Below are 20,299 nucleotides of genomic sequence, written 5' to 3' on the forward strand. Positions count from 1 at the left end.
ATTTGAGTTTTTTTTTTTTAAAGAAAACACAACAAACAAGTCAAACACTTTCTCATCAGTATTTATTTGCTTCATTTATACATGAAAACAAAGTGATCTTACATATTTGAAACTGACCTCCGTGTGTCAACAGAAAGTCATTCCAAAAATAAGACTCACATTTTTCACCCGACTGTCTTAAAACACTCACAAATCTACTTTGATATCATCTTCAGACTGATTAATGAAAATATGGAGAGCAGCAATAAACTACCAGTTGAATATTTGGGCAACAGAATCTCAGCATGATTTTCTGTTTTGTACGACCAGCAGTCTGTAACCAAAATATATTGTCTATTATAAGAAAATATTCATATTTGAGAAGCTAAAACTTTGAGTTGATGCCATTTATGCCTAAAAATAGCTGTGGCTCGACTAATTGTCTCAGCTCTGTGAAAGGTTTTTTGGGGGGGAGTTCTTATCTGAATAGAGGATATAAGTTGTATATCTGTATAGATTTTAAAGCCTCTTTAAGAAGCAAATTTGTGATTATTGGGCTCTACAAATAAAATTAACTCCAAAGAAGACATCGTCTGTAGAAACGAGGGAATTTTGAACTAGAAGATAAAATATTGCAGGATTATTTGATTCATTTCTGAAGTTGAGACTCTTTGATCCGACACACCTGTCATTAAGACTTCATGCTGTGCGACAACTACTGAAATTGAAAATATAAAACTAGAAAATAACTAATTGATTTGGCAACAGACTGCTGAAGCCTCGTGAGCTCCTGCTGATCTTGAATTTATTAACCAGATTGAGGATTTTGTCCCAGATTATTTACATCGAAATCGCTTCCAGAAGCAATCTCTTCTTGAATGATTTAAGCAACTCAGAAGTAAATATGGACATGTGAGCGTTGTGTTTTTTAAGACTTTGGGGAGAAAAAAGTGACCCAACCATTTTAAGAGGAAACTCAACCACCGTCCCCCTTTAAAAGTGAGTATTCAGCATCTTGGAATGAACTCTTCTGATCCGTCGACACACATTTAGTCCTGCAGTGACTTGAAACTCTAAACTTTCTTGTGTGTGTGTGTGTTCTGTACACGGCAGTGACTGATCAGCGGAGCAGACATCGAGTGTTTTCAAATGCCGCAGGTTACGAAAAATAGACTTTTTTTTCTTCAGACTTGACATTCAGTGACAAAGACAAGGCTTAAACATGTGCATCGATAATAAGGCTTCATATTGTCGCTCCACAGCTGCAGGATTATGCAACAGTTGAGTTATAATCTTGTATTTCCTGTAGTTGATGGGATCGATGGCCTTCCGGACTATATTTACACATTGCATGAAGGTTTGTGTGTTCTGGGGTGGTGGCCAAAAAACCCCCTCCAAAACCCAATAAAAACTCTAAACTTTCCCTTTGAAATAACTTAAAAATCTGTATTTCTGTTGTCCGACAGCTGGTCAACACAACACACAAACATTTCTTCAATTCTCAAACTAAATCCCTTTGTTTCATGGTTTCCCGGGGCAACAAAGCAGCATCACAAAGCACATATGAAGGTTTTGCATTGCTGATGTGGAAATACTTACTGATGAAGTTTATTATATATATTATACAACATTGGTATTCATACTACTCACTGTATGTATGCTGTAAATCCATTGATGCATACAGGCACAACTACAACCTCTATAAAATAAATCCTGCTTCATGTATAATAAAATAAATAGAGTAAAATACTATCTCTTCCTCTTATAAACCGCTCTTAATGGCCATAAATACGCTTCCACTTATACAGCGTTATATCTACCGCTAGAGAATCAATGTCAAGTCTCACAGCAAGTTTAAATTACAAATATTATTGCTATGATATTTTAAATCTAACATGCACTGCCATGGCACAGTGAAAAAGGGGGATAGGGGAGAAGAGGAGGAGGATGAAGAGGAGGCCGCACAGTAGATAGTGATGAAGTGTGAAGGCTGGTACAGTGGTAGTGGCTGGTACAGTTTATCTGGATCCTCGTACACAATATTGAGAGCAGATGGCATGATGGGTAGTGTGATGAGTGGGTGTCAGACACCAGCCAAATAATGTTATACAATAAAGTGGTGCATCAAACGGATCGAAGATGTGATCACACCTACGGAAAGTCTTCTTTGGTCCGACAGTCGGTGTGAACCCACCTTAGGATAAATGCAGAGATTTTCTTGTGTTTGGTGTTTGGGTCTGTTTGGAGATCTCTCACTGCACTGGCGCCTCCAGCAGGGCGCTGGGAACCAGCTGCACCTGTGTGGAATTGCAGCTGTTGAGGTGTCGCAGGGAGTCGGCTCCCAGGTACGCCAGCAGCAGCTCGGAGCGACGGTGCAGCAGGTGGAGCATGTCCTCTGCCAGGCTCTCTACTGACGAGTAACGCACCTTATCCAGATCGAAAATGTCCTTCAGGAAGTGCAGCACCTGGTCCTGAAGAAGAAAAGGAAAGAAAAAAAACTTCAGTAGAAAACACTTTAAACCTGCATTCACTAATTTTTTTTGACCACTTTAGGGCAGTGGAAACAAGCTGCCAACACAACACTGACGTCACCTTTTAAGATGAAATGTTGAACTTGTTGGCAAACAGTTGTTTATTTCCACATCCAGCAGTTACGGAGCAACATTATAACTCATTTAGAGTCGTGTTTCTGTCCATCTGGTGAATGTATGTCCAATATTTTTCTCTCTTTTAGCTTTGTTTTTGCTCTGAGCAAGAGAGGTCCTCTTTAGCTGCTAAATGCTCCTCTATGTTCACCAGCTAGTCTACAGCTCACTGTGTGTGTTTGCTGTTTGGTGCTGAGCAGGTAGTGATTCTAAGGGGCTTTTCTCTGAAAGCAGCTGCCTGCTGCGACCAAAAATGACACTATGAGAGTGCTAAGAGTGAACCGAAACAGTGAAGTTGCAGCCAGACAGCTGAACAATGAGCTGAAACTCCCCGAGGTGATAATTCTCTGTAGGTTCATCATCATGATCGATACCTCTCACACTAGACAGTCATCTGGTACATTGTTGTTATAAAAAATACTGATTATAACTGCTTTAAGGACAAATACTCAGACACTCCAGTGACGTACGTGACTGGACACAAGAGGCTGATCTTCAGTACACTGATTACATTTGGATGAAACTCAATTTGTGACCATGGATCCCTGTGGTGACGCACGAGATGCTGTACTGAAGAAGCTTCCCTGTGGAGTTTCTGACCTCCAGTTGCGCCACTGAGCAGTTTTTTGGAGCAGTTGGTCCCTGTTTTGTTTTTCCTCGGTCACACACGTGCACATGGGTGACATGATACACAGTCCTGCCAATAGTTTCACACTAATCCAATGATCTACAGGTAGCTAAGGCGGCAATACGCCAACAAAGGCAGCGAAGAAGACAGCAAGCTGGTAAACATGGATGAAAACAACGCAGGATTTGAAAAACTCAGCTTTGCAAATCAATCATGTTTTGTATGTTTATGTTTTATATGAGGATATACAGTCTTCTGGTGAGTATGACTCAGTATAAACATAACTTTAGTTTGTTGACAAGAAAACAAGGCCTCTTGAACGAGGCGAAGCTCGCAGACGTGATGTGAGATTCTCACATTATTTCTGGTGTTCAGACTGACCTTGAAGAAGCTGCAGAAGTCGTGCAGCGAGCTCTTAGGCCCGAGGAAACCCCAGGCCAGGACAGGGCTGATCTGTTCACACACGGCGTAGAAATGGGCGATGAAGCCGTCAGACACCTGAGAAGAAAAGAGCAGAGTTTAGTTGGTTGTGTCTGTCGGCAAATATTAAGACCAGGATCAGGGATAAAGATAAAGATGATTAGAGGAAAGACTGAATAGTATCTACAGCATTTCTTCCAGCAGTCAGTCTGTTTTGAGGCTGTCAGATTCTTACCTTTATGTGCTGTTTCTTCTGCTTCAGAACTGACCAACAGCTTGACGCCACCGCCTGTGAAATACAAACAGACCGGACTCGAGCAAAAGCCAAAAAATTCTCAGCAAACAATAAAGTCTTTGTAAAAAGTGGAACGCTCGCTGTGAACTATTGTTTGTTCCAGTTTGAGTTATTTGACATTTTCACTCACGGTCTCCTTGAAGGAGCTGTTGAGCCAACGGTTGTTGATCACGTTCTGGATGGAGATCGGTGGATTCTCCAGGTCCTCAAACGAGTCCATCAGGATGAAATCCAGCACTATGTCATAGAAGTTCAAGTGCTTCACCTGGTGAGGATGAGTATAAAACTTTATTATGTTTTTTTAAAAATTAAAAAGCAGAGAGGTCAGAGGAGAAAGTCAGACAGTACAGTAACTCACCCCACGTGTGGCCAGCTCCACCTCGGTGTTTTCCCAGTGCTCCGTGTGCTCCAGGAAGGAAATCATCTCTTCAAACACTTCCTCGAATCTCTTTGGGCTCTAGAGTCCAAATGACAACAGTTAGGTGGGAAGAACTCACTGACGATGTGTCATCTTACTATTTAAACTAACTTCAGTCTTACCTTGTGTGCTTTAACAATGATGGAGGACAGTGTTTTCTTTCCAGTGTCAGCCAGAAACATCCTGGTCGTCCTCTCACACAGGATGAGCTGAAGACAAAACATAATCGTACTCAAATTATTAAATCATTAAAAGCAGAGTTTAATAGTTCCCACAGTGGCCACTTCCTGATGTTTACACGACTTTCTACAATGAGGTCGTACATTTCAATGACCATTTTCATTCCTGCTTGTTTTCCATTAAAAATAAGAATATAAATGAGTTGAATATAAACTTCCATGAGTTTGCTTCTCTGGGACACAACTTAATAAATTTAACAACATTCGAGAAATCCTGTCATCTCAGTCGGACCCATGTTATAATGCTGAATTTCAACTTAGGAGGATTGACTGTACCTGACACGCCTGCCGCACACAGTGCAACTTGGCCAGAAAGTCTACGTCGCCGAGACACTCCAGCATCTCAGTTCTGACAGAAGAAAACCGAGAAAAAGATCACGTTAAAATGTCTGCAGACAAACGCAAGCTATGAAAAATAACATTTCCTGCCGGCATCGTTTATTTGAAAACATTTTTTTTCATGTGTGTGTGATGTTGACGAGTGTATTTACCTCAGCACCCTGCAGGAGATCTTGCCTTCCTCTGCCATCTGCAGCGCCTCCTCGTAGAAAGGATGATGACCCAGAGTGTAGACGCTCCTCAGCTCCCTGTGCTCCGACAGCTGAGACGGAGAAAGACAGCACAGGTAGAAAAGGATGATTATGGACAAAATAATGATCTCTTGAATCCCCTGCCAGTCAGAGAGGGCTTCATGTGTACATACACTTGAAATGAGGTGCAGCTGAAGTGTATTCCATTAAAAAACAAAATGTGAGATGAAGTCACCGCTTTTGCTATTTTAATGTCTCAGATTTAAGGAAGAAAAACCTGTTTGCTGATATTTAAATAGAGAGAAATTTAGTCTTAACTGATGCTCAACATCTAACCGATTAGGTCTCAAAGGCTGAACATGAAGTTCTCTGTCTCACCTAAGTGAGTCGAGTTATGTCTGACCGCTGCACCTTCACCCTTAATCATCATGAAAGTGTGCTGCATTGCGTCCTGTACATCTGTGAACAGTGTAAGAGAACCAGTCCCGACCAGGCACAAGCCTCTTTGTGTTTTATTGTGTGGAGGCTCCAGTGAAACTGTAACAGCGAGCTGAGTATTGTATACTGAGGGAGGAATGTCGAAGGTCTATTTATAGTGACTCACTAAGTATGAGTGACCCAGTTTCACTGCTGATGTCTCTGCGTGACGCTCGCTGGTCAGTAAATGGTAAACTGGTTTGAGTTTAAGCACCTATATTTTATGGTTTTATTAATTTAAAACACTAATTTATTTAACTGTAGGTGCTCTGCTGTTCAAAGTTTAATATGTTAACAGTTATTTACATCAAACTATGTGTACCACATATATTAACACTCAATCCAGGTACGCAGCATCTTTCATCAGGTTGGGAGAGAAAAGCCTTCATTTCAAAGATTTTAGCTTGAAGCTTCAGTAAATAAATAAGTGATTCTTAACAAGCAGTTTATTTTTGTTCTTTGTGGGTCAAGTGCAGCAGTCACAGCGGATACAGAGCTCATTCCCTCACAGTGATTTAATGATTAAAGGAGATAAGCTGCGTACGGGTGCACGCTGGGCGGTGAACCTACAGGAAGATCAGAGCTATTTGAATCAAACTCCTGCTGTGAAGCAGTCGAAGATTTAATGCTTCAGAAAGTTTGAGGATGAGATGTTTGCTTGTTTCTCTTCTACTGAGACTGATGTGTTCACCTGTTGCTTTACCACATATTCTATTTAATACATTAATATACATGACACATAGGCACTGTAATACTAGTCTGTTATAAATGTTCCATCTGTCTCTGAACTTTTCCTGTGAGATTATTTGTATCTAATAATCAAGATTATTTTTGCAAGCTAATGTGATCAACATCCTACTAACAACTTTATAACTGATGTTTTGGGGAGCAAAATAATTACATTTATTATGTGTTTTACGCCTCAATTTCAATTGTAACGACATGCTGTGGGGCATAAATACAAAACTCGCTTTAATCTGACAGTTCATCTTGTCCGTTTCAAAGTTGAAGTTATTTTTAAGGCAAAAATGCAAAACATTTGATGGTTCCAGGTTCTTAAATGTGAGAATGTATTTTCTTGGTCTTACATTACAGTTAATATAATATTTTTGGGGTTTAGACTGCATGTCGGCCAAAATAAGACATCTGGAGATGTTACCTTGTGCTCTAGGACATTGTGATAGACACAGTTTTCTGATGTTTTATAGACCAAACAATTAATCAAGAAAATAATCTGTAGATTAATCAATTATGAAAATAATAACATAAGTCCACGTTGCAGCCCTGCTAGCTTCATTAAAACAGGGAAAGTTGGCATGAATGAAAACTGAAAGTATAGAGATGATGTGCTGGTCTGATTATTTCTGTGGATGTAAGAGGGGTTTTTAACTTCTTCTGCTCCAGTTGCATCACAAGGGGAAAATAGTTTATATAAACTGATCTGATATGATAAGATGGATCTCCTCAATGCCTTAAAATCGTCTCTTTCAGTGTTTCTTAGATTGTTAAACCATTTTTGTGCAAATGAGTTTGATTGAGGTAATAAATTTGTTACAATGTCAGAAGATGACGCATATTTCTCTCTCTGCATGTTTTTTTCTTGTGCAGCTGCAGCCTTTACATTAATCTGACAGCATTAAATTCACACTTGTGTCGTGTTGAAAGTGAAACGTTATTTGGTCCGACATGTCTGAATGTGATTGCTTTTGTTCTGAGTTACATGTTACATGTACTGCTGAGAAACCTCTTTGGATCTGTCAGGACTGGATGTTGCAGAAACGTATGGAAACATTTGTGTGTGTGTGTTTTTGCAGAGTGAAGATGAGCGCGTCTCTCACCTCAGCAGCAGAAACAAAAGAGTCAGTGGAGGCGATGCTGACACTGTCTCTCAGACAGATGTCGTCCAGCTCCTCTCTGACCAAGATGTCTGCAATATTATAAGAGAAACAGAATCATCAAAAAACTATACATTTTATATTTCATAGTATTATATTGTACTGTCAAACTACAGCATCTCTCTGGTGCAGTCTTCACAAGAACTACATTATAAGCTTCACAAAGCTACTGTATTGCTTTGCATTATATTGTACAGGTATACCGATGACTTTGTGTTAGTCGTGACTCACCCTGACTGTTGTGCGATGAAGGCTCTGACATGCAGAGCACTCCCTCAAACTCCTCTTGGAGGTGGTAAGCTCTCTGCAGCAGAGACTTCAGCCTGTGGATGAACTCTGCGCTGATGACGTCCTGAACACACACAAATAAAATCAAAATATGACCAACAGAAATATGGCAGGACTTTATGTTTTACTTTATTCTGATTCCACTTAGTTTAAGTACAGTTTTACTAATGTAATTCAATTAAATGGTTGTTAGTTTATTCTAGAAACCATCATTTAATCGACTGATTGTTTTAAAGAAAGCGCCCGCTGAGGGAAGACCTTTTTCCCCTTCTGTCTCGGGAATCCCTTTTCACCTACTTTTTTATTTAATAAGCTTTCTTAAGAGGCACCACTGAGTAGTGGATATCCTTGACAGAAGACTGAGCAGGACGTCTGTTTGGGTGCCTCAGCTTCACTAATCCATAACCCTTCTAATGAGGTGAGAGAGCACCACGCGATAGCTGTTATACAATACAAACTACGTGACACCGGCGGGTTGTCAAAATACCGGTTATTTATGTATGCCACCTGCAGTGCAGTGTTTGTTGGCAGCTCTTGGTGTTTGGTTTTTAAATAACAACAGGGGGAAAGTTGAACGGTTCACAGAATACAGACAGTAAAAGAGAAATCTTTGGAAGGATTTGACTTCATGCCACTAAGAATGCAGGAGCCTATTAACCAACACACCAGCTCTTCTTCTCCTCACGCTGCTGTCTAACTATTTTATTTAGCTGTATTGCAACAGTGTTGAAAATATTGTTTTCCTTCACATATGACTATCAAGAGTGCATTACAAAACCTTTTTACAGCTATTTACAGTTTATAGGCAGGCATTTTAAAGACATAAATAGTGTCCAGACTTCTTAATTTATATCCCTGTTCAAGCACGGCAACAGTTTCCAAACTTAATTGAATTTTGAATATTGTCCAACAGGTGTCATACATGGCAGTGTAAACTAATATTAATACACCCCACTGAGGAGGAATATATATATATATATATATCTTTAAATGTACAGCGTGACTCTGTGTTCACCTCCATGCCCTGCTCAGCGATGGCGTCTCCAGCTCCTGTTTTAACGGAGGCACAGTTCACTTCGTCCTCAACCTGCCTGCTCCTGAATGTCAACGCCTCCTCCCACCGCCGCAGAGCCTCCTCAAATAAATCCATACCTGGCAGAACACACACACACACACACACACACACACACACACACACACACACACACACACACACACACACACACACACACACACACAGTGAGTCTCCTAAAGCGATCAATGACTCAAGAGCTCCATTTCGAAACCTAAAGCAACCTACCAAACACGGATGATTTATCACTACCTCTTAATGGTTTTATAACGTATCATATTGTGTCATCAATCCTTTCGCTTTTTCAAATATTGCATGTGTCATCATTTTAAGAAATAAATCTTCCGTTATATCAACAGACTATGTGGTCAATTCTTCTTACAACAAACACAGTGAGGTGATGTAGTGTTCAAATCTCTTTACCCATAAGGTACAGGTTTTCAGGTGTGGTGACGGGTAAGTTGACCATACTGCAGATGTCATCGTCTCCCAGTCTGTCCCAGCAGGTGGATTCATTTGCACAAGTGCTGCTGCTGGATGAGTTCACACTTTTCACCTGTAAAGACACAGCAGATGAACACAGTTGAGTTTCAAGCCGCAGAAACAGCATCTCACCACAAACACAACAAGTTGTGGTTCACATTGCATTGTCATATGTTACAAATCCCATCTACACAGCATATTCTAGTAATTGCTATTAGACCAGATGGTTCATTTATCAGACCAAGGAACAATTAAGCATGTTTCATTCTGTCACTGGAATTATTTTAGTTATTGGAGACTTATGTGCACTTTGTGTATTCTATCTATTTTATACAATCTTTCTTTTCTGGTTCAGACATAACAAAACCATCTGTATGTGCGATTACACTCATGTTTGAGTGGTTATTCTATTTTTATAAGGTACAAATATCTTTTAACATACAAAACTGACATAAAACTGTGCCTTTGTCTTACCGAGGCCAAGCTCTGCAGAGACCCGGCCAGTTCTCTGTAGGTTCCTGCAGTGAGGACCAGACCAGAGGGGTAGCCATTCTTGGAGTTGAGGGAGAGAGTGATGTTTTGTTGGCTGGTGTTATCTGGATAGATAAAGACGAGAGTTTAGAGATAGTGTTGAAGAGAATGACCAGAATACACTGATAATGTGTGCATGTACCAGGATTACACTATTTGACCAGTGTAATATCAAGACAAAGAAAAGCATCACTTCCATCCTGTTTTAATAATTGTCTTTCTGGCTCATCTGCTGCTGAACACAAACCAAATTCATACACAGCTTGTAGAGATTTGCTGACAATCAGATAGTGTTTAGAGGCCAACAGAGATAAAGGGAAAGGGAAAAGTCCAATACTGTGAAAACAATTAACATGTTAAAAATCTCTCTTAGAGAGAGTCAGGCAGCAGGTAACGCAGCATTTTGGATCTTAGTGAATATTGATTTTGGACCAACTAACTGCATGCACATTCTTTGTTACATAATACTTTAAACACAAATGTAATTCTAGCTAGCATTAGTAAGGGTTTATTGCATCAGATAAATATGATCCATGATCATGAGGGTGAGATAAACTGATATTCACATATATACAAACTGAGCTGGCTATCCTGTCATTGTTAAAACCTGTAGAAATTTTATTAAGCTCTCCAGGGTAAAGAAAAAAATCAATTTATTAAATCAGTTGTGTTAAAAATAATGAACACAGCCAACTGCTAAGTCATTTGACTCCATTTAATCCTGCATTTCTGTTAATTTCTCTTTGGGACTCTAATCAGTGGCAAATCTTCCTAAGTGAGATTAAATGAGTTAAAGCATTTATTTGAAGCCTGCTGCTTACAGTTTAAGGTAAAACCGCAGCAGCCAGTCTGACGTCAGTCTGATTACATCACAAACAAGCAACTGGGCTAACATGCTAAATTGAGATCAAAGGCCAGTGAGCTGCTGGTTGAGGAGAAAATCCTAGAATCAGGAAGTCGTACCGTTCTGTGCCGAGGCTGAGGTGAAGAACTCAAAGCCAGCCTGCTCCCACTGTGGCGAGATGGCCCTCTTTCTGCCCTTCCTTCTCTGGAAGTGGCGTGCGAGGAAGAGGAGTGAGACAGCACCAAAGGTGGTGGCAGCAACCAGTTTCTTTGTGCCTGTGCTGACACTCACCTGGAGGAAAGGTAGAGAGGAGGAGTTTATGAGGTTTTTTTTCTTCTTTTAAGATTTTTAAAAATATTTTTTGGGGGCATTTTAGCCTTTACTGGACAGTGGGCAGTGAGGAGGCAGACAAAACAAGGGGAGAGAGAGATGGGTATGACATGCAACAAACAAAGGTCCGTGGCTGGATTCGACCCAGGGACGTTACAGTTATGTTGCATGCATGGTAACCATTCAGCTACCGGGGCTTATTATGAATTTATGAGTTTTAATACATCTTGAGCAGCAGATTGGTTTCTTTTCCAAAAAAATGGAACAAAATGCAAACACTGTAGCTCCATATTTGGCATTTAACATATGATATTATTTCCCAAACCATGGGGAACATCCCAAAACTCACACTTCACATTTCTGACAACTTCTGTACTGGATGTACGATATGACAACAGAAAAACATCTATTGTATCAAATTATACTCTATCGTTTATTTCGTTGTGTCACAAATCACACTCTTTTTGGCAATATTTTGCATCATTAAGAGTCGGTCCATCTTTTGCGTGGGTTACATTAATAAATTACTCAGCTCAGCTCCATCAGCAGTGAACCACAGAGAGCAGAGGAGAGTAGTATGACCATAAATGACAGCAAAAAACAGTAGACTTATTTACTTAATCCTCTTCGTTCCCTGTGGAACATAAGGCTGCGCCTATCTGCTTCCATCTGGTCCTATCCTGTGCAGCAAGATGTGCCTCGATCCAAGTTAGATTAACAGTTTTCAGTTCCAAGGTCACAGATCTCTGCCAGGTTGTTTTTGGCCTCCCTTGTTTCCTCTTTCCAGGTGGAGTCCATCTAAAGGCTGCTTAAGGAATGCCATACTGGACATGTCCGAGCCATTGTAGCCGCCGATGTTTAATTTCCTGCAACACATTGCGACAGTTTGTGTGTTTTTGTACAGGTCCTCATTTGAGATCTTTTCTGGCCAAAACATGCAGCGTATCTTCCTGAGACATCCATTGTGGAATGCATTGAGCTTTTTCATCACTCTCAACCACTCGCCAGCATTCTGAGCTGTGCAGCAGAACTGATTTAATATTGCTGTTAGACACTAGATCTTGGTTTTTAAGGCTGTGCTGCTTTGACTTCCAGATGGTTTGAATGCTTGCAAATGCACTGCAAGCTTTTTCAAGCCTTATTTTGATGTCTTTGCTGCATGCATCATCCTTACTGAGGAGACTTCTCAAAAATGTAAACTTCGACATAATCGAGAGTTACCAGACACAGTGATTTGTGCATGTCGTGTTGTTTTTATATACATCACTTGGGTTTTGGGAGATGTTAATGTTCAAACCCATCTGTTTGGCAAATCTGTCAGTCCTATGTGTCTTCTCTTGCAGGTGAGTATGATTTGTGGAGAGGATAGTCAGGTCATCAGCATAATAAAGATCTTCTAGCTGGGTGAAGAGAGTCCACTGGATGCCTCTGGGCTTGTCTGAGGTGGTTTTTCACATGGTCCAGTCGATGGCAATCAGGAAGAAAACGGAGGAGATGATCCATCCCTGGCGTACACCAGATTCCACGTGGAACCATTCATTGACGTTGCCAATTATGATGACACTACACTCAAATTGATGGTAAAACATCCTTATCAATGCAGTCATTTTTGGAGGAACTCAAAAGGATTGCACAATCTTCCACAAGCGGTCCAGGTGTAAGCTGTCAAAAGCTTTCTGGAAGTCAATGAAATTGATGTGTAATGGATTGTTCCAACTCCAGACATTGCTCAATGGTGTTCCTTAGTGAAGATCTGGTCAGTGCACCTCACCTTCTTGCTTTCCTGAAGCCTGTCTGTTCCTGCCTCAGTTGAGTGTCAATCGCCATGTCAATTCTACCCAGCAAGACTCTGCAGAAGACCTTGGATGGTATGGATAGTAATGCCATGCCTCGCCAGTTGTTGCAGTTTTATAGATTGCCTTTCTTTGGAATTCTGACAATCAGACATTTGGCCCAGTCCTCAGGAACGACATCTCTGTCTCAGATGTTTCTGAACAGGTCTGTGAGAACCTTAACTGAGGTCTTGAGGTCAGCCTTCAGCACCTCGGTGTGAATGGAGACAATGCCTGCGGCTTTCTTTGTTGCTTTAATGAAACTCTTGACTTCTGTTTCAGTGGGGGGGCTGGTGTTGATGTTGAGTATGTCATCTGCAGGTGTGGGGTTAGCAGGATGTACTGGTTCACGGCAGTTGAGGACTTCACGAAAATACTGCACCCATCTCGCTTCAACAAATGCAGTAGAGACTATGTTTGTTTATGTTATTTACCTAATATATGTGCACTCATTTCATTTCAGCTCAGTGTGAGAGTCTCTACTGCGTTTTGCTGTCATTTATGGTCGCGCTACTCTCCTGTGCTCTCTGTGGTTAAGTGAGAGCGGGGCTGAGCCCTCCGTGTGTGTGCTGTGCACACAGCGGAGCAGAGGAGAGACACTCAATCGGTGAAGTACTCGAGTTGACGACAACTACACTTCTTACGTTACTGTAAGTGCAATAAAAGGTAAAAGGTTCTCGAGTAAAAAGCCAAGAAGAGTAATTTAATCTGCACAAAAGATGCGGGGGTGGGGTAGTTTTGTGTAGTAGGAAGTCACTTGCTCTAACAGCAGAAATGCAATGAATATCAGCAATCAATGATAAGGTATTCAATGTCCGTGGTTAAAACTATTCTTGAATTTCTGCACCTGACAACAGCGTACCCATAACACCTCAATTAAACAGTAATGATATTCTGACCAAACTATAAATGAAACTGGGTGCACCAACTGAATGAATTCCCTGCCTGAGAGTTCAACTGAGGATGCATAACTCGGATTATATCAGATACCACTGATGTAACAGGCCGCACTGAGAATCAGCCACCGGCCTGTCAACTAGATTTTAAAGAATCAAATTCAGATGGCGTGCATGGCCCCTCTCTGTCTATAGATAGAAACTCTGAATGAAGAGGGAGATTATCCTCACTGACACAGATACAGCACATTCCCAACAACTGAAGATTACATAAGCACTGAGTTTGGAGCTATGACAACAGCCATAATATTGACTTTTTTTTTTCTTTTTTCTTCATTTATTTTTAAAATGGCGGAACAGGCAGCTGTTTCTTTTGCAGCTACTGCCAAATATCAGACATGCTCGTACCAGATCCCAGCGATATCAGATTTGCTACGTGACTTGAACCACACACAAACTCTCCTCATGCACCACTGGTGCGGGTAGAATAAATATTATGTGTGTTAAATGTGTTAAAGTAATCAAGGAGCTTTTTATCTATATATTATCTAAACTAAATAATGTTTGATTTGTACTTTATGTGTTTATTTGCTAAGCGTAAACTGTGTAAGATCTGTGTATTTGTAGTAAAAACTGGGATATTTTATGAGCCATTTGCAATGAATGGTCTGAGCTGTTTTCTACTTTAATCAAATATACATTTTGAAATTTGCCCTTTCTGAAAACGACAAATCCAACACTTTTGGATATATTTCTTCATGAGTAGGATACTCTTGTGGCTGTCACAAATTAAAATTATTTACACCTTAAAGCCCAGTAACCATGTTCAAGTAAGGCCAGACACTGTGCTTTGGCTCTCGGTCTGTATCACGTGTGCTTCCAAAAAATCTTGTCATCAGCTATCACATGACTTTTTAACAGATACGGATACTCTCCTAACCGGTTTAGAGGGGACACTGAATGAGTGCTGCCAAATTCAGACTAGACCTTTCACACAACTCACTCTGCTTCATACAGATGCATTTCTGATCATGCTGTGATTAAAGTGCAAAAAAAAAGAAAACAAAAAACACTAATATGGCATTGCTTGTCAAAGGTAGCCAGCGGAGTTTGTGATTAATAGTAGCACTGTAGAGGAATGCTTTAATGAGTGTGATAGTTTATATTTCATGTTTTACCATGAGAATAAAAATGAACACAGAAGCCAAAGGGGTGAGGGGGTCATGGTTTATATGCTTGGAAGGGAGTTTACTTCCCACATTTACCCACCACAGACCACTAAAAACTACAGAATAAATCTGTCTAATAATTTAGCCATTTGTTAGGTCATGTGAATTGTGTTTATTGGGCTGCAACGATTATTTTCATTATCAATTAAACTGCTGATTCGATTGCTTGTTTAGTCGATGAAATGTTAGAAAAAAGTGAAAAAAAGTGGCATGGTGATGTCTTCTATTTGCTTGTTTTGTCAGACTAACAGTCAAAAACCTTAAGATGTTGAATTTCCCATCATACATGACTAAAAAAAGCCCAGCAAATCATCACATTTGAGAAGCTGGAATCATAAAATATTGGGCAAATTTGCTTGAAAAATTACTGAAACAACTTATCGATTATCAGAACAGTTGCTGATTACTTTTCTGTCGATCATAAAATCTATTAATCATTGCAGCTCTAATCCATTCATTCATGTTTAATGAAAAGACAATGTGGACAAGTGCTGAGTGATAAATCAATATTATGACATGAGCCTACATATCATCTAGTATTTTGGATCATAATATTTCAATGGAGCTTTAATTTGTGTTTTAATTACAGCAAGGGGACACAAATAACAACTGAAAGCCTCCAATTTAGTCATAATGCCTGCGTTACTGGACATTTTCTTTGAGTTTCTTTGTGTGGAAATATTCTGTGACAACACCAGTACTTTGGCCAAAAATGATTTTAGGCCAACATTACGACTTAACAAATCAAATACAAACATGCAACAAAACAGCTGTTTGCAATACAGTTAAGAAAGAGGCCAGAACCTGTGAGTGTAATCGTACCCTCAACAGATCTGCCTCTCTCTCCCAGATACAGAGACCGGTAAGAATTCACAAAAACAGGGCTGTTAAAAAACTGACTTTCAAACCCTCACCTGAGCCAGAGAGCCGTAGACGGAGAGAGGTAGGTCGACCATGCGCAGCGCAGCAGCCTTGACAGACAGCTGGGAACTTGTGAGGGTCTCATGTGTCATTGTGGCGGTCTATCCATGACTTGGCTACTCTCTTATCCATTCATCACCATCCTGCTGGAGCTGGAGAGGATGACAGGAGTGAGCGACATACAAGGGTTTAACCTTGGTGGATCAGGAGGAGGTATAATAACGTTATTACATAAAGCCTATGACATACAGCAGTGGTAGGCAAATAGCAGCCTGTTGGTGAAATCCGCCCCTCCAACAAATATATTCGGCCTTCTGTTAAAAGCTGAAGTTTTGACTGACATCAAAACCTTTACATAATTTGTCACAAATCTACTGTAGATAATAAACACTTGTTACAGCTAACAGTACATTAAAGGCATTAAAACCATGGTTGCAGCGTGCCATTTGTAGCGCATGCTGCTGAAATTAAATCCAATTAATCTGCCAGAAATTAAATTTCAATGTGTGAATTCTAACACTGTTTTAATTACGCAACTTTAGCCTATTTGACCATAACAGATTTGCTTTTCACAAACACAAACAGGTGTCAGTCTAACAGATATTCTAACACAACAACAACAACAACATACTATTAATAAACAATAAATGTACCAGGCTGCTGTTTATCGTGTGTGGAAAACCAATAAAGTACATCTGTAGTACCCTCAGACACAATCTTTAATGGCGTTATAAATCACTTATATGCTTTAATGAATTAAAAGAAATAAACTAAACATATAGGGCTGTGTTTCTACTGTGCTGGTTCACAGCCTTCAATGAAAAATCCTGATAAAAAACTGGCCTACTTGACATACAGCATGCCTCATCTCAGTACAGTAGGGCTGCTCAGCCATATATATATTTCAGCACACCCACTAAAAGGTATGTGCACATTTCAAAGTTCACTTAACATTGCATACATGCCTGAACAAAGTGCCTGTCTGAGTGCATAAGTAAATAAGATGTTTCGTCTTTCCACCAACAAGCTCACAACAGTCTCACACTGAAGGAGCACACCTTCTAAGCGCCTGTATATCCCCCTGACAGGACAGCATGCAGCATCCAATTAAGTTTGCGCGAGAGACTCCTGTTGCTCATCACATGGATTATTATCTCATTTGTAACTGAGTCTTAGCCTGACTCAATGTTGATTCTGTCTTTGTCACAAGATGCTGCGGTTAATTTTAGTGGATTATAAGTGGGTGTAACAGTACAGAGAAATAATAATGTGCCTCTTCAACTGCTGATTGATTTACAGTTTGAATCATCAATAATACATGACATCTAAAAAGGATAGTTTGCGTAGGAATTTTTAGACATGCAGACACATTAGTGTCCTAGAACTATGAGTATAATACTGATACACAATCAAAATAAAACTGACATAAGATGTGGGGATGTAGGCAATTCCTAAATGTCTGCATTTATCTACTATCGATTAAAGAAGAGCAAATCAAGACAAAAAAAAAGTTTTTGCTAATATATTTTGAATTTAAAGATCCTTCAGACTTTGCATAATTAAATATGCAAGCAGCACCAGACATTCAAGTTTTGCTACTCATCTGCTGAACATAACTAAAATTTGGGACAATTTGCACTTAAACTTTATATCTTGTCTATTGTTTTTGATGTATTTGAATTTTATTGTATTCTAACACTTCTATTCTCTTTCAGTGTATTTTATTGGCCTCTTCATTGTGTTTTTAAATGTCTTAGTGCATGTCTTTACCATATGCAAAGCCCTTTAAATTGCCTCTGTGTTTGTAAGATACCAATTAAATAAATATTTCTTCTCTTACTACTGATCATTTCAATAACTGCTCTTAAACAAAGACTTAAATAACAAATAAGTTGAGTTATAGCTAAGTTTCATTCAATGGTACAATGACAGCATCATTCATAAAAACAGCTGATTATTTGAAAGGTTTCAGCAGTTATATATATATATTATATATATATATTTTAAAAATCCTTACATGAGTAAAAGCAGCTCATTATCTCTGACACATCATGTTAATCATATTAGCACATGGTAAGAAGATAGATCACTGAACTAAACTGTTGTTGGCCTGGATGAGCAGCTAACGGCAAGCTAGCGGAGCTAATAACGGCTGGCAGCGTCGTTTAAATATGTTAAACCGGCCCGAGTCGGACAAATAAACGCGTTATTTTTCTGTTGTCCTCTCACTGAATGTAAAAACAGTATTTATAAGAGTTATTACCGGTACATTTGGCGGGCTGCTCCACACGCTCTGCTCCCGGTGTCTCGTTGCTCCTCCGGCTGACCTCAGCTGGTGCTGAGTGAAGGTCTCGCGCATGCTCGTTCTCACTTCTGTGGAGCTGAAGCGCCCCCGCTCGGCTTCCTGAGGTACTACAACCTGTACACTCAAAGCAAATACCAGTGATGTCATTACAGAGAGAGAGATATAGGAATTTCTTCAAATTTGGCACAAACGTCTAGAATTAGAATTTGGTGGCCAAAGGTCAAAGGTCACTGTGACTTCATGTCCGTCCTACGCTCATGAACGCGATATTTCAGGAATGCCTGGAGGGAATTTCATTACATCTGGCACAAACGCCCACCTGGACTCAAGAATGAACTGAGTAGAATTTGGTGGTCGCAGGTCAAAGGTCACTGTGACCTCACGAAACACGTTTTTGGCCATAACTCAAGAATTAATACTCTAATTATGACAAAGTCTCACACAAATGTCTGATAGGATATAATGATGAAGTGATGAAATTTTATATCCAAAAGGTCAAAGGTCAGCTTCTCTGTGACATCATAATGTTCTGCAAAAACGCTTCTCTGGCCATCATTCAACACCATCACTCAGGAACAGAAGGGGGGATTGTGACCATATTTCACCTTTACTGAATTACTGAATTGGTGACACTAATCTTGGTGCCACCTTGAAACTGTGGTTGTGATTGTTTAGATCTTCTGTGCTGCCGGGTTGAAGATGTGAGTGAATCCACGTCCACGTTTTAGAATTTGTAGCTTCTTGGCAGCACATCCATATCTGAAGCTTTGTCTACTGTCATGACTATGACTTTATGTTCTATCAGAATCAGCTTTATTGGCCAAACATGTGAACATGTACAAGAAAAATACACTGAATACCTTTTAATAAATTCCTTTATTAAAGTCTTCACTACAAATATTATATGAGTCTGGACAGACATGGATATAAACTGAAACTTGAATGGATGACGGAGGTATACAACTGCAAGTTTTTTTCTGTAACAGCTTTATTGAGACAAGTATAGAGCAAACTTAACAGCACCTTGTGTACACAACTTGTGTTTACAAAGGCTATAATAAAAGAAAAATAAATATCTTGTATAAATAATATAAAATACCAATAATGTCTTCTTTACAGAGATTATAAAATGAACATTGTAAAGGTTGTTCTCAAATTTATGGGGCCTCAACTGAGATTTTTTATTTATTTAACAGCTTTATAGAGACAATATATAGCAAGTTAAAAGCACCTTGTGTAATATACCTTGTGTCTATAAACACAACAGGAAAACTAAAGGCTGTAATAAAAGAAAAATAAATATCTTGTATAAAAAATGTAAATATAGATAAAATATAATAATAAAAAAGTATACTTATCGTATGTACAATATATACATAATATACCTACTGTATGTACTGTATATAAAGTCACTTTTTTTAGCCATTCGATATTTATCTCAGCCTTCCTTGCACTCTTCACACCTTTACACTATTTACAATTCACAGAAATGGTTTCACCTGTACAAAGACCTTCCTTGTGTGTCTTTCTGAAGATTGTTGTGTTTTGTGTCAGTGCTTTGAAAGCCTGAGTCATATTCCTTGAATGCGTGAATATACTTGACCAATAAAGATGATTCTGATTCTGCTTCTGATATAAGTATATATAACAAAATATATCTTGTAAAGCTTATAGGAGTTATAAGTTTTAACAGCTTATTTGTTTGTACAGTCAGATAAAGAAGAAATCTATTGTTTGATATGGACAATCAGCTCTGAACTGTTGTGTTTTTGCTTGAGTATTTCGATTTGTAAATAAAACATTTGGTCAAAACAGTAAGCAAATAAATGAAATAAAACTGAGAGCAGAGATTCATATTCAATGAATCCAAACAGGGTAAATATAATCAGCAGCCTCTACTGATGTGTTTCCTCTTCATTATTTCCATATATGGAAATAATTTCCATAAAAAAGAGGATAAAAGGTTAAGAATGAAGAATATAGTTCTGGTGAGTCACAATTATGAGATACTAAAAATACAGGTCACATTTTAATTAACTATC

General features: G+C 39.3%; 1 protein-coding gene across 1 annotated transcript; it reads right to left on the reverse strand.

Annotated features, from left to right (window-relative positions):
- Positions 1 to 45: 45 nt before the first annotated feature.
- On the reverse strand, positions 46 to 18,337 carry miga1 (mitoguardin 1). The gene is made up of 16 exons (XM_044367712.1): positions 18,216 to 18,337; positions 15,946 to 16,104; positions 10,864 to 11,035; positions 9,844 to 9,965; positions 9,310 to 9,442; positions 8,830 to 8,966; positions 7,758 to 7,878; positions 7,470 to 7,558; positions 5,116 to 5,225; positions 4,901 to 4,973; positions 4,508 to 4,594; positions 4,326 to 4,424; positions 4,098 to 4,232; positions 3,908 to 3,961; positions 3,634 to 3,750; positions 46 to 2,450 (listed from the first exon to the last, which is right to left on the reverse strand). Exons 2-16 carry the CDS (start codon positions 16,042 to 16,044, stop codon positions 2,232 to 2,234), a joined length of 1,767 nt encoding a protein of 588 aa, XP_044223647.1. The 5' UTR covers positions 16,045 to 16,104; positions 18,216 to 18,337; the 3' UTR covers positions 46 to 2,231.
- Between the last annotated feature and the right edge of the window lie 1,962 nt (positions 18,338 to 20,299).

This window comes from Thunnus albacares, chromosome 12 (assembly GCF_914725855.1).
Source record: "Thunnus albacares chromosome 12, fThuAlb1.1, whole genome shotgun sequence".
Lineage (NCBI taxonomy): Eukaryota > Metazoa > Chordata > Actinopteri > Scombriformes > Scombridae > Thunnus > Thunnus albacares.

Bases quoted from the DNA above. Each gene is read 5' to 3' on its own strand.
- miga1 (XM_044367712.1), bottom strand. From the start codon at position 16,044: ATGACACATGAGACCCTCACAAGTTCCCAGCTGTCTGTCAAGGCTGCT. The intron at 3,962-4,097 runs GTGAGTGAAAAT...TGTATTTCACAG, and splicing joins ACAGCTCCTTCAAGGAGACC to GCGGTGGCGTCAAGCTGTTG. The intron at 3,751-3,907 runs GTAAGAATCTGA...TTTTCTTCTCAG, and splicing joins AGAAGAAACAGCACATAAAG to GTGTCTGACGGCTTCATCGC.